This window comes from Balaenoptera physalus (assembly GCF_965194825.1).
Source record: "Balaenoptera physalus genome assembly, contig: HAP1_SCAFFOLD_2572, whole genome shotgun sequence".
NCBI lineage: Eukaryota > Metazoa > Chordata > Mammalia > Artiodactyla > Balaenopteridae > Balaenoptera > Balaenoptera physalus.
Genome location: NW_028124235.1, coordinates 1 through 13,324, shown reverse-complemented (window position 1 = coordinate 13,324; position 13,324 = coordinate 1). Strand labels below are relative to the sequence as shown.

The 13,324-nt window shown below is 38.3% G+C and overlaps 1 protein-coding gene across 2 annotated transcripts in view; it reads left to right on the top strand.

The window, feature by feature from the left end:
* The window catches only part of LOC309653847 (ELKS/Rab6-interacting/CAST family member 1-like), a 36,560-nt gene extending 23,244 nt beyond the window's left edge, over positions 1-13,316 (top strand). Inside the window, exons 2-5 of one of the 2 annotated variants that reach the window (XM_082478640.1) lie at positions 4,305-4,442; positions 5,699-5,839; positions 6,797-6,937; positions 12,663-12,875. In XM_082478640.1, coding sequence (XP_082334766.1) covers positions 4,305-4,442; positions 5,699-5,839; positions 6,797-6,937; positions 12,663-12,860 — 618 coding nt within the window. In that variant the 3' untranslated portion in view covers positions 12,861-12,875. Of the gene's footprint in view, positions 1-4,304; positions 4,443-5,698; positions 5,840-6,796; positions 6,938-12,662 lie in introns of both variants that reach the window. The other variant, XM_082478641.1, reaches the window with a different exon arrangement.
* The last annotated feature ends 8 nt before the right edge of the window (positions 13,317-13,324 follow it).

Sequence of the window (13,324 nt, the reverse complement as noted above, 5' to 3'; positions counted from 1 at the left end):
CTGATATCAAGTACCTTTGGTTCTGCCCACCAGCTTTAGTGTGTTATGTTTGACTCTACACGGAAGTACATGGAAGATGCTCTTCTGCATTGGCAGTGGTTTGGTACCTCCACCCTTCCTTCTTTGCTTCTGTAGGGGAGAATATTTTCATATGTGACCGTAGTAATAACATTGTGTTTATTGATAAACACTACTTAATAACAAGGAATCATTTATGGAAAGATGCTTGAGACATCTTTGTGTGATTCTTCTTTTCCCCCCCCCGCCCCCCATCATAGAACATATTATTTACAGCACATTGATTAAGAGTAGAATTCTGGAGCTAGATTGCCTAATAATTATAGTCTTGTGGCGGAGCTTCAATAGTTGTTATACATAGATTTCTGAAAACAGTGCCTGATACATACCACACTCTCTGTGTTAGTGGTGCCTCTTGTCACCACTGCCGCCGCCGCCTCCACCACCCCCATCACGAGTAATTTTTTGTTGTTTTTATCATATTGTCATTTTAGGGATTCTGTGGTTTCTGTTTCTACAAAATGGAAAGTTTTTTTCTTGGGTAGATATTCTGAGCATATTTAAAGGAGTATTTTTCCACTTAGCATGATTCTGAATCAGTCATCTTTATCATTAATAGTCGAGTATGTGCATAACTGATCCAGTTTTTCTCTTAGCTGTTGTATTCAAAGCTTTTGTAAATAGTGTATTTTAGATCCTGTGGATAATTGAACTTGGTATAGAATGGGATTTCCTCTATATAGTTTATAGAAATTGCATAGTAAATACTGAAATGGTGTGATATGGGACTATTAGGGTGAACAGTTTTCACAGCCTCTATATTGGATTAGTTAAAAGAAGAGAATAATGGCAAGATTAATATGATAGCATTCATACACCCCTTGGTTAGCAACGTCTGAACCCAGAGAGCCTTGATCACAAAATCACGATTTTGAGTCTCAACCAAAGTGAGGATATATAAAAGGAGTTTTCAGTAGGATTCAGCTGCTGTCCATCATGATGCTGGGTAAACGGAAAGTGCTTTGTACACACCCATCCTCCCACGCACCACACAGAGCCTCTTTTGGGTTAATGCTCTTGCAGCTGGTTTGCACATATCTGTATCTACTGCAGGTCTTCCTTGCCGATAGCAGCTTGCCCAAAGGAGACAGCTCTAGTGAGCGCTGCCCTTTCTTCACCGTGGAATGGCTATTTCTGCTCTCCAGGAATAGCCATCCTCTTCCTCCCCTCCAACTCAGCAGTTTAGACAGCTGGCTAATTGGATAAGAAAGTAGCTTAGGGAGAACTTGTTAATGGGGATTTTACCTGGTTTAGCAGCTTCTGCACCTGAGTATATCAGGAAAAGTCTTTTTGTTTGTTGGTTTGTTTTTGTTTTTGCTGGGAAAGAATAATGGATCCCTTTAATAGTTGGACTACATACAAATTATACAAGTGGAATTGTTAACAGTTAACATCTTAATTATTTCTTAGATGCTGATGATGGAGGAGAAAGAAGGGTATAATCCTTATTATGCATGTAAGGGCTGTTTGTATATTAGGTGGGCTCATAAAACAAATCTCTGGTTTCTTGTATGTAAAACTTGGTTGGTTCTATGAAGTTTTATTTTTTAAAAAAGGTGGTTGTACTGCTCTTTCTTGGTAAAAAAGTCTAATCAACAGAATGATGATATCTTTTTTGTGTGTGTAAGGTTTATATGTCAGCAACTAGGATGACCCGCACAGCTGGTTAAATATGTAAACACCAGGGCATTGCCTTCTGTATGTTATGGAGTACTAGATTTTTAAGTGGCAAAATCTCTTTAGTGGTTGTGAATTTACCTAAGTATTGATCCATATGAGATTCCAATAGGAGTGTCTGATTAAACTAAAGGAAACTAATGCTTTTCATATGTGATGGTCTTTTCTCTCACAGTATGCTTTGGACTTTATCGGCATGGAAAAGACTGGAGCCAGTTGCAGTGGTTCACCTGTAGGATTCTTCCTTCGTTCAAGAGTGAAAATCCAAGCCTGACAGTACTCATGGTTCCCTATTCTGAGTTCGCTGAATCTTTTCGCTTAGCTTATTTGTTCTGCTGTGGAATTCTCAGGGACTGTAGAGAGGGACCTTTTTTTCTTCCCCTTGGAAGGGTCTGCTTGGAATGAAGCAGACCCTTAAAGAGCTTATATTAAATTGATTGATGCAGGAATTATTTGAAGGTTGAATTTAGGTTCTTTTGTAGTTCTTTTCTTGGCGGAAGTTTATGTGTGTGCCTAAATACAGTTTATAAAAGTCCAAGCTTATGTATTATTTACTGACTAATGAACCAGAATTTATTATAGACCTGATGTGTGCCAGATATGAAGATACAAAGCTGGGGTAGAGGAGTAAGATCCAGTCTATTTGTGGAGATGTGTATAGAATGAGTAATAACAATATGGTTGGAGATTCGTGTTATAATGTATAGATAGATGAAAGAATGGAGATAAATGTATAGATAGAGAAAAGAATGGGAGATGTGTATATGTATGTATGTAGATCAATACTTTGTTCATGTGTGATGGCATACAGACTGTGGTCATCTTATTGTCATGGGGATAAGAGCAAGAAAGTCGTCGCAAAGCAGATAACATTTATGTTGCTCTTTGAAAGCCATGTGAAATAAACCAGCTAGTTCAAGAGTAGACGATATTATATTCTCCTGCTTCATTTTTCTCTGTAGGACTTATCACCATCCTACATACTATGTTCATTTCATTCATTCATTCCTTGTCTATCGTATTAGGATTAAGCTCTTTGAGGGTAGGGATTTTTGTCTGTTTGGATTAATTCTATATCCTCAGCACCTAGAAAACTGCCTGGCACGTAGCTGAATGAAAGAATGAAGTTTGTGAGTTTTAGAATAGTTGTCTTACTTATTTTCCTTTTGCTTATTAAGAATCTCTCTCTACAGTTCCTCCATATTTTTGCTTACTATTTTTCATTGTGTGTACGGGAGTCTCCCTAGTGATAATATGCTGTTTCCACACTATTTCACAAACCCATCCCCTATTTTCCATCTCTCTTAACTCACTTAGTTTCCAAACTCTCTTACCTGAATTGATACGATCTCCTAGCTGTTTTCATGTCTCTACGTAACTCCCCTTAGATATTGAATATCTTCTCCACAGCTATCAGAATTATCAGTCTGAAATACAGAACTGACCGGACTGTTTCTTTGCTTAAAAGTCCCTAATAGTCCCCATCTGTCTAGAGTAAAATGTGTGCTCGTTAGAATGGCACGGAAGCCCATCCATAGCTTGGATTCAGGTACATAAAGTCCCCTTCCCATCTTATAATGAAAATGGGTCTGTTCATTTTTCTTTGTGTCACTAGTGCCTGGCATATAATAGAGACTTCACCAATAGTTTTTTGAGTAAATGAATGCGTACTAGGGTATATGAAGGAATGAATAACTATAATAATAAATTTCATTGAAAATGCTTGCTGTTGAAATAAAAGATGATATAAAAACCTAACTTGAACACTAGCATTTAAGAACAGTTTTTCCGGGCTTCCCTGGTGGCGCGGTGGTTGAGAATCTGCCTGCCGATGCAGGGGACACGGGTTCGAGCCCTGGTCTGGGAAGATCCCACATGCCGCGGAGCAGCTGGGCCCGTGAGCCACAACTACTGAGCCTGCGCGTCTGGAGCCTGTGCTCCACAACAAGAGAGGCCGCGACAGTGAGAGGCCCGCGACCGCGATGAAGAGTGGCCCCCGCTCGCCACAACCAAAGAAAGCCCTCACACAGAAACGAAGACCCAACACAGCCAAAAATAAATAAATAAATAAATTTAAGAACAGTTTTTCCTTTTTACAGCTGATTTGTTTTTCTTAGCATCCAGCTGTTCAATTTGCTGTCCTCCCTCAGCATTTTTTAAAGGAATCTCTCTGGGCATTTACACTGTTGCTTTGGAAGTAATCCAGTTTCTTTCTCATGGCTTTCCTCTCTGTAGGTCTTCCCTTTATCCCCATCCCTATATGTTGGGTCTTTTCTCCCTAGCTGCTTTCCTTATTTCTTTATAGAGATTTATGACTCTGCATGTATGACCATACCCATGTGTATGTCTTTTCTCTCTTCTGGCTATAAGTTCTCAGTTTAAAGCTTTGCCTGAAGTTCTAAGACCCTTAGGGTTAAATTACTTCTACAGAGCACACACTGACAGCCCTGATCTACCTGTTTCCGACTTAAAATGATTTTTATTGTGACTGTTTGTATTTCTCTGAATTTCCTTTTTTTTCCCCCCTTAAATATGTGTGCACAACTCAGATTGAAAAGCTCCAAGAGCAACTTAGAGATAAGGAAAAGCAGATGAGCAGCTTGAAGGAGCGAGTCAAATCCTTGCAGGCTGACACCACCAACACTGACGCCGCCTTGACTACTTTGGAGGAGGCCCTTGCCGAGAAGGTGGGTGACTGGCCCAGACTCCTCACAGACACATTTCTTCTGCCTTCTCATTAATCTGAAAGTCACTTTAGTGCTGAGACTTGATAGAGGAGACAGAAGAAGTCGCTTTGGCAAAAGGGAAAAGAGCTGCCTGTACTGTTGCTGACGTACCCAGTGTAAGGGAAAGAAGATTCGTTTTGTTGTTGCCAATTTAAGCACCTGTTGCTAGGCAGGATGGATTCCGTACTGGAGGGCAGTGGCTGAAGTTTCTAAAGAACCAGCCATGTGCTCCCTGTTTACTATCTTCTTTTTATGTGTATGGTCAGCTAGAATTCGGTGATGTGGGAATGTCACACGCTGACCATCAGGAGGCAACATTAGTTCTCTTTTACTGTGCCGCATTGGGATCTAATATATTCATGGGTTTTAGTTATTAATACACAGTGTACTTGCTGTTTTTCTAGTCGTGGCCTTGCCACTTCATTTTGCCTTCATGAGCAAACCTAGTTTTTACAGGAATGGTTGACTAAATAAAGAAGTGGCCCAACATGACAAGTGTTAATGTCTTGGAGGAGGTTTAAGGACTCTTGGTGGGGCATTTTAATTGGATTCTTCTTATTTTTTCTTTAAGGGATAGGGTTACTGTTCCTTAAGCCTCTTGGACTCAGAATGTTTCAGGCTTCCTGCCCAGGGATCAAGGCTTGATCCCCGAATATATTCAGAAATAATACCCATAAATGTACTTAAATTGCTTCAACTTTCAAACTTTCTGAGTATCTGTTGACAGAAGTTTTAATGGTTTCTCTTTTCTTTATCCTTCTTTATGCTTTAAGCTCAACAAATCATAATCTCTCCAACCTCCTCCTGTTTGCTGTGTGAGTTGTGAGTTGTTTCCATTGCTTTGTAGGCAACATGTGAATTATATATAGAAAAGAAATATTTGCTACTTATTGTCCTTAGGGTATATGTATAAGTTTTTTGTTGCTTGGGATTTGAATAAATGAGATTATTCCAAAAGAATACTCTAGGGACATCTAATACTAATTAAGGTTATAAGAAAAGAAACCTAGGGGAATCAAAAGAACAAAACCAGATGTATGTTAGGGCAAGATAGGTTGGAAGGTTGAATTCTTTACAAGGTCAATTATTAACGACCTATCACTGTCTTTTGAATGGTGGATGGAAGTGTGAAATTTTATCAGCTAGAAGCTGAATTGCAGTCATATGATAGAAGTATGAAAGGAATTTTCTCATGTATTGATGTGCTCTTTTATCAGGAGCGGACAATCGAACGCTTAAAGGACCAGCGGGACCGAGATGAGCACGAAAAGCAGGAGGAAATTGATAACTACAAAAAAGATCTTAAAGACCTGAAAGAAAAAGTCAGCCTATTGCAAGGCGACCTCTCAGAGAAAGAGGTCAAGATCACCAAAATGGAATTACTTGGTTTGCTTAGCCAGTGCATTGTGTGTATATGTTGTTGGTGTTTACATAATGCGTATAAAAAAAGGGTCTGTTGGAAGATTTAAAGAATCTTCTTATAGCAGGGATTATTTCAGGAAGCTCTGCAGAGATATAGTAGATGGAATCATTTCTTTCCTAAGTCTTACCTCTTACCTCTTGCAACTGTTATGAGTTGGCTTCTTACTTGCTAATGACGTTTTACAGATCCTAAAATAACAGTATTTCTCCAGTTACATTTGGAGAAATATTGTGCTAATGGTGAGAAAGCTGATAGACGAACGGCATATGCACAAGGAGGACAGTTTATTTACATCAGCTCTTAACGATCACCTCAGCATTGGCAGAGAAATCTTAAATGATTGTTGACCAATTAGGTGACTTAATAGACTTTGATTTTACTTTTTTACTTTACTTTTGAAGAATCTTGTCGATGTCACCTAAATAGCAGAAATGCCTAATGCCTTGTGATCAGATAATAATGAGCTTTAGGGACATTCTCAGGGTTTTCTTTCTAATATCTTTAGGAAAATTTATGGGAATTTGTGTTTCTAATAGAATGTTTCTTCCAGAATTAGAAGAGAAGAAAAAAGTCAGTGTAGCTACTAAGGTTGACTGCTTACATTCACAAAGCTTGATCTACTTCCATTTATTTTGTGGGAATGGATATGTATTGGTAGAGCTCTTTAAGTCACTATTCAGTTGGTATTTCTTGGGAATTCATTCTGTTTTAGTTAGAACTTGAAAGCCAGAGCTAATGTTGTTGTTCTGTAGTTCATGTTCTTGAAGTGGAAATATGTCAGTATATGCTAATGGAAAGAAACTACAAACCACCAGGAAAATAAATTTAAGAATTTAAATCTCCATTTTGTTAATAAATAGTATTTATTCTAGATGTATGTTGCTTCTTTTAGGCTTTACTCTTGGATCTGAAAGAGCATGCTTCTTCCCTGGCTTCCGCAGGATTGAAAAAGGACTCACGGCTTAAGACACTAGAAATTGCTTTGGAGCAGAAGAAGGAAGAGTGTCTGAAGATGGACTCGCAGTTGAAAAGGGTTAAAGAAAACTTTTCCAATTTCTTGCTTTGCTTTATTTATTTTTTTTAAGTTTCTGCTTTATAACAAAGTGAATCAGCTATACATAAACATATATCCCCGTATCTCCTCCCTCTTGCATCTCCCTCCCATCCTCCCTATCCCACCCCTCTAGGTGGTCACAAAGCACTGAGCTGATCTCCCTGTGCTATGCGGCTGCTTCCCACTAGCTATCTGTTTTACATTTGGTAGTGTATATATGTCCATGCCACTCTCTCACTTCGTCCCAGCTTACCCTTCCCCCTCCCCGTGTCCTCAAGTCCATTCTCTACATCTGCGTCTTTATTCCTGTCCTGCCCCTAGGTTCTTCATAACTTTTTTTTTTTTTTTAGATTCCGTATATATGTGTTAGCATACGGTATTTGTTTTTCTCTTTCTGACTTACTTCACTGTGTATGACAGACTCTAGGTCCATCCACCTCACTACAAATAACTCAATTTCATTTCTTTTTATGGCTGAGTAATATTCTATTGTATATATGTGCAACATCTTCTTTATCCATTCGTCTGTTGATGGACACTTAGGTTGCTTCCATGTCCTGGCTGTTGTAAATAGAGCTGTAATGAACATTGTGGTACATGACTCTTTTTGAATTATGGTTTTCTCAGGGTATATGCCCAGTAGTGGGATTGCTGGGTTGTATGGTAGTTCTATTTATAGTTTCTTAAGGAACCTCCCTACTGTTCTCCATAGTGGTTGTATCAATTTACATTCCCACCAACAGTGCAAGAGGGTTCCCTTTTCTCCACACCCTCTCCAGCATTTATTGTTTGTAGATTTTTTGATAATGGCCATTCTGACTGGTGTGAGGTGATACCTCATTGTAGTTTGGATTTGCATTTCTCTAATGATTAGTGATGTTGAGCATCCTTTCATGTGTTTGTTGGCAATCTGTATATCTTCTTTGGAGAAATGTCTGTTTAGGTCTTCTGCCCATTTTTGGATTGGGTTGTTTGTTTTTTGATATTGAACTGCATGAGCTGCTTGTATATCTTGGAGTTTAATCCTTTGTCAGTTGCTTCATTTGCAAATATTTTCTCCCATTCTGCGGGTTGTCTTCTCATCTCGTTTATGGTTTCCTTTGCTGTGCAAAAGCTTCTAAGTTTCTAGGTCCCATTTGTTTATTTTTGTTTTTATTTCCATTTCTCTAGGAGGTGGGTCAAAAAGGATCTTGCTGCGATTTATGTCATAGAGTGTTCTGCCTCTGTTTTCCTCTAAGAGTTTGATAGTGTCTGGCCTTCCATTTAGGTCTTGAACCCATTTTGAGTCTATTTTTGTGTATGGTGTTAGGGAGTGTTCTGCTTTCATTCTTTTACATGTAGCTGTCCAGTTTTCCCAGCACCATTTATTGAAGAGGCTGTCTTTTCTCCATTGTATATTCTTGCCTCCTTTATCAAGAATAAGGTGACCATATGTGAGTGGGTTTATCTCTGGGCTTTTTACCCTGTTCCATTGATCTGTATTTCTGTTTTTGTGCCAGTCCCATACTGTCTTGATGACTGTTCTTGCTTTGCTTTAAATAACAGCATAGTAGAAAACTCTATAGTGTCCATATGGAATAACTTAACCAGTGGAGCAATAATCTCCTAAAATTCAAAATACCATTTATACCTTGATTAATTCTCTTGGCATTCTTATCCTATTTTACTTTACTCCTGAGAGTCCCCAAACTCTTAGAAAATTGGCAATTCAGAGTAAGATTAAAATATGCAGCTCCTTTATAGATGAAATGTCAGACCACAATGTAAAAATCTCAGTTATCTGATATTTTTCTTCTATTAGCATTAGGCTTCCTGGAAAGAGATAATTTAACAGTGATAGTCACCCATACCGGTGAATATTAGAATTTGGTACAGGTATTTACTGTCCATTTCATTGATTTACACCTCTCTAATATTTATATGGCAGTTTGTGGTTTTCAAAGCACTTTCATACTTATTATCTCTGAGTTACCAACTCCGATTAACTGGGTCCAGTTCATGTGATTACTGATGAGAAGGGGGCCCAGCCTAGTCTTGAGACTTGGTGGTGTTCTTTTGACATATATTGGGTTTGTTCAGCATGAACACCTTGTGATGAATCATTATTTAGGGTTTGCCAGAAATGAAGTCATGTTCTTAAGCTAAGGAAAGGAAGAAAATCCAGTAGCTTAAAGTTACTTTTGAATAAGTAGGAAAATACTTTTTTTGAGATTAACTAATTCAGATTTGGTAATTGACTTTTTTCCCCCTCACTAAAGAAGTGAAGGTAATTTTCTATTTAATACTGGAATATTGAAGGTAAGACTGTTAGATGTATTTAGGATTATGAAACTGAGCAGTAACTGTCAAGAGTAATAAATGTTATTCACTAATATTCCAAACTCGCCTATTTATGGCAATCCCATATTTTCTCTTTGTTTATTTTTAATCTCCTTGTTACGATACTTCTATAGCTGGCCATTTTTATGATCTCTTAAACTTTGTGTTTAGGTTCATGAGAAAAAATAAAGTTATCTTTGGGTAGAGGACTTGGTGGCTTCCCCCTACTCTGATTTATTACTTGTTTTTCTGCTAATTGCCATTTTACTTTTCGTATTTTCCCTTCTTTCATTCTGGACAACTGTAACTTTTCATTTTAATTAATTAGTGATGTTTTCCTATTACACTGCTCCCACAACGCCCTCCTCCAACCTAAATATAGGTTGCTCTAGAGTTTGCAATATACATTTTCACTCTTTTCTTTTTCCTCAGCTTTTTCAATGCCAAAAATTGTAGATATTTAAGGTGTACAACATGATGCTTTCATCTATGTATGCATGGTGAAATGGTTACCACAGTCAAGCTAATTAACACATTCATCAACCTTAAATAGTTACCTTTTTTCGTGTGTGTGGTGAGAACACTTTTTAAAAATTGTAGTATAATTGACATATAACATTTTATTAGTTTCTGGTGTACAACATAACAACTCAATATTTGTATATATTGCAGAATCATCACCACAGTAAATCTATTGAACATCCATCAATATACATAGTTATAAATTTTTTTTCTTGTGATGAGAACTTTTAAGATTTATTCTCTTAGCAACTTTGACACATGCAGCACATATTTATAGTCACCATGCTGTACATCACATCCCCAGGACTTACTGTTTTGTAACTGGAAATGTGTACCTTCTGGTCCCCTTCACCCATGTCGCCCACCTCTGACTCCCCACTTCTGGCAGGCTACCGGTCTTTTCTGTGAGCTTGGTCTTTTTGTTTTTGTTTTAGATTCCATATGTAAGTGCAATCATAATGACATTTATCTACTCTGTCTGACTTATCTCACTTAGCACGTTCTCAAGGTCCATCCATATTGTGGCCAATGAAGAGACTTTCCCCCTTTTTTATGGCTGAGTAATATTCCTGTGTGTGTATACATACATACATACGTACATACCACATTTTCTTATCTATTCATCCACTGATGGACACTTAGGTTGTTGAGAACACTTTTCAAGATGTATTCTCTTAGCAAATTTCAAGTATGCAACACAACATTGTTAACTAGAGTCAATATCCTATACGTTAGATCCCCAGGACTTATTCATCTTATAACTGAAAGTTTGTACACTTTGACCAACATCTTCCCATTTCCCCACCCCCAGCCCCTGGCAACCACCCTTCTACCCTCTGCTTTTCTGAGTTCACCTTTTTCAGATTCCACATTATAAGCAAGATCTTACATGTTTTTAATATGTGGCATTTCCTTCTCATTCTTCTTTGGAGTGTCCATTTTTCTGCTTACATTGCCCCTCTACTCTTGGGTGTTGTCTCCTTTTCCCCTTAGCGCCTTTAACTATTTTTTAAAAATATTTATTTATTTTATTTATTTATTTTTTTGTCTGTGTTGGGTCTTAGTTGTGGCATGCGGGATCTTCATTGTGATGCACGGGCTCTCTAGTTGTGGCGCACGGGCTCCAGAGCGCATGGGCTCTGTCGTTTGTGGGATGCAGCCTCTCTAGTTGAGGCGTGGGGGCTCCGTAGTGGCGGCGCGCGGGCTTAGTTGCCCTGCGGCATGTGGGATCTTAGTTCTCTGACCGGGGATCAAACCCGTGTCCCCTGCACTGGAAGACGGATTCTTAACCGCTGGACCACCAGGGAAGTCCTGTGCCTTTAGCTATTTATCATAGTTACTTTAAATTCCCTGTCTGGTAATTCCAACATCTGTGTCAAATATATGAGTCTTATTTTTTACTAGCAGGGGCTAGAGTGGGAGAAATGCCCTTTCCCCAGGTAGGACAAAGCTCTGTTAAAATTTTTACTCCTGAGGGTCTGTCTTTGCATAGAGTACACTTTGGGCATATTTCACAATTGTTACTCTTCCCCTCCTGCAGCCAGAACCACAAGGGGATTTTTGTTGGCTCTTCACTGTGAGACCCTGGTGTGGTTCCTGGATTAAAGCCCATGAAAGTATGGGCCCCCCCCTAAAACCGCCGGCCCTGGGACTTTTCCTCACTCTTTTGCTTGTACGTCCACACTCAGCCCCCAGCAGTTCCTTAAAATTACCACTACCACTTAAGTGTTTCTGCTCACAGCTTCTGCTCCAGGTGAGCAGATCTCAGCTTCAGCTCTGTGGGTTTGCCAGTGTCTCTTGATGTTGGAGGGGTAATTTTTCCTATGACCTCAGTTCTCTGATAGGTCCTAGAAAACTCATTGATTTTCTGTTTTTCAACTTTTTCTTGTAAAAATAGTAGTGATGACTTCTGAGTTTTTTACATGTTGGAACTGAAGTTCCAGTAGCTTCCTGTATGGAACAGGCCTACTCATTCTTGTTTTGTGAAGGTATTTGTATGAATTTTGCTGTTTAGAATAAAATCTAAAAATATAATAAAAACAGTTTTTTAATTATATTTGGGAATCAGCTTTAGTTTTATTCATTAACACATAACTGTTTATGGAATCAGTAAGTTAACCTATGCCCAGGAATTTGAAATTAGATCACAGAGATTTAATTAACAACATAGCTGTCTTATACAGCTTTTTCAGTTCTGCTAGATGTTGAATGAATTTGACTATTTTATCATGTCTGTTTCTAAACTTAATTTATATTGGAAATTGCCTTATTGAAAATAAAAAACCCTTTGACTTTAAAAAAAGTCTTAAAATAAATGAGAGCATATTTCCTAATGTAAGATTGAGAGAAGAGTCTAGTAATAAAATGTAAGACCCAGAATAATTGTTAAATATCATATTTCAGATTTTATCCCATTCTAGTAGATAAGTGCTTCCCTAGCATTATTACATTTTAAAAGCAGGGCAGTGAAGTAAGTCAGACAGAGAAAGACAAATACTGTATGATCTCACTTATATGTGGAATGTAAAAACCAAAAACCAACCAAAAACTGAACTCATAGATACAGAGACCAGATTGGTAGTTGTCAGAAATGGAGGGCTGTGTGTGTGTGTGTGTGTTTGTATAATGGGTGGAGGTGGTCAAAAGGTACAAACTTCCAGTTATAAAAAAAAAAAAATGTAACTGTGTAGTGATATTTTGTCTATGTAATATTTAAGCAGAGAAGAACCTTATAAATTGAAGACTAGCTATTAGATGTTTGATAATCCCCTGTTGAAATTGGAGTATAGGTGGCTTTTGGGGACATGGTTTGCCCACTGCCACTGTATGTATATCTGATAGAATTTGGACATTTTCTTTGTAGGCACACGAGGCAGCATCGGAAGCCAGAGCCAGTCCAGAGATGAGTGATCGAATACAGCAATTGGAGAGAGAGATTGCCAGGTACAAAGATGACTCTAGCAAGGCCCAGGCAGAAGTTGACCGCCTCTTGGAAGTCTTGAAGGAGGTGGAAAGTGAGAAGAATGACAAAGATAAGAAGATTGCTGAGTTGGAAAGGTAAGGGAAGGGAAGCTGAAGAGGCACTCTCTATGTTAGAGAGGTTGAAGCATGGTTTTAAAACTATGTACTTTTCGGGACATATTTTTCCAATATATCTGCCTCTCTGAATTTACTTTATTACCTACTTTTTATTCTAAGTCAGTGTAACTTCACTGTTGCAGTCTCTGAATGGCAACACGGAGTGGGAATAGATTGGGAAGCTATGGACTTCAGCATCATTGATTGGAAAGAGAAAGTATTCATTGATTAAGAAGTTAAAGTTTTCTACTGGCTAATCAAGAGAGTGCAGATAGCCACTTGCTCTCTCATTATTTATTTATCTGTTTAAGGAACAAATGAACCTCAAGTTTAAGGAGTTAAAATTTTTAATTGGTTTAGACCTTTTATGTTGAGCCGTTGCTCTTTTGGGCTGTGAATTTTTAGACTCTGTATTGTGGAGAAGCAAGCTATTACATTGGTACATAG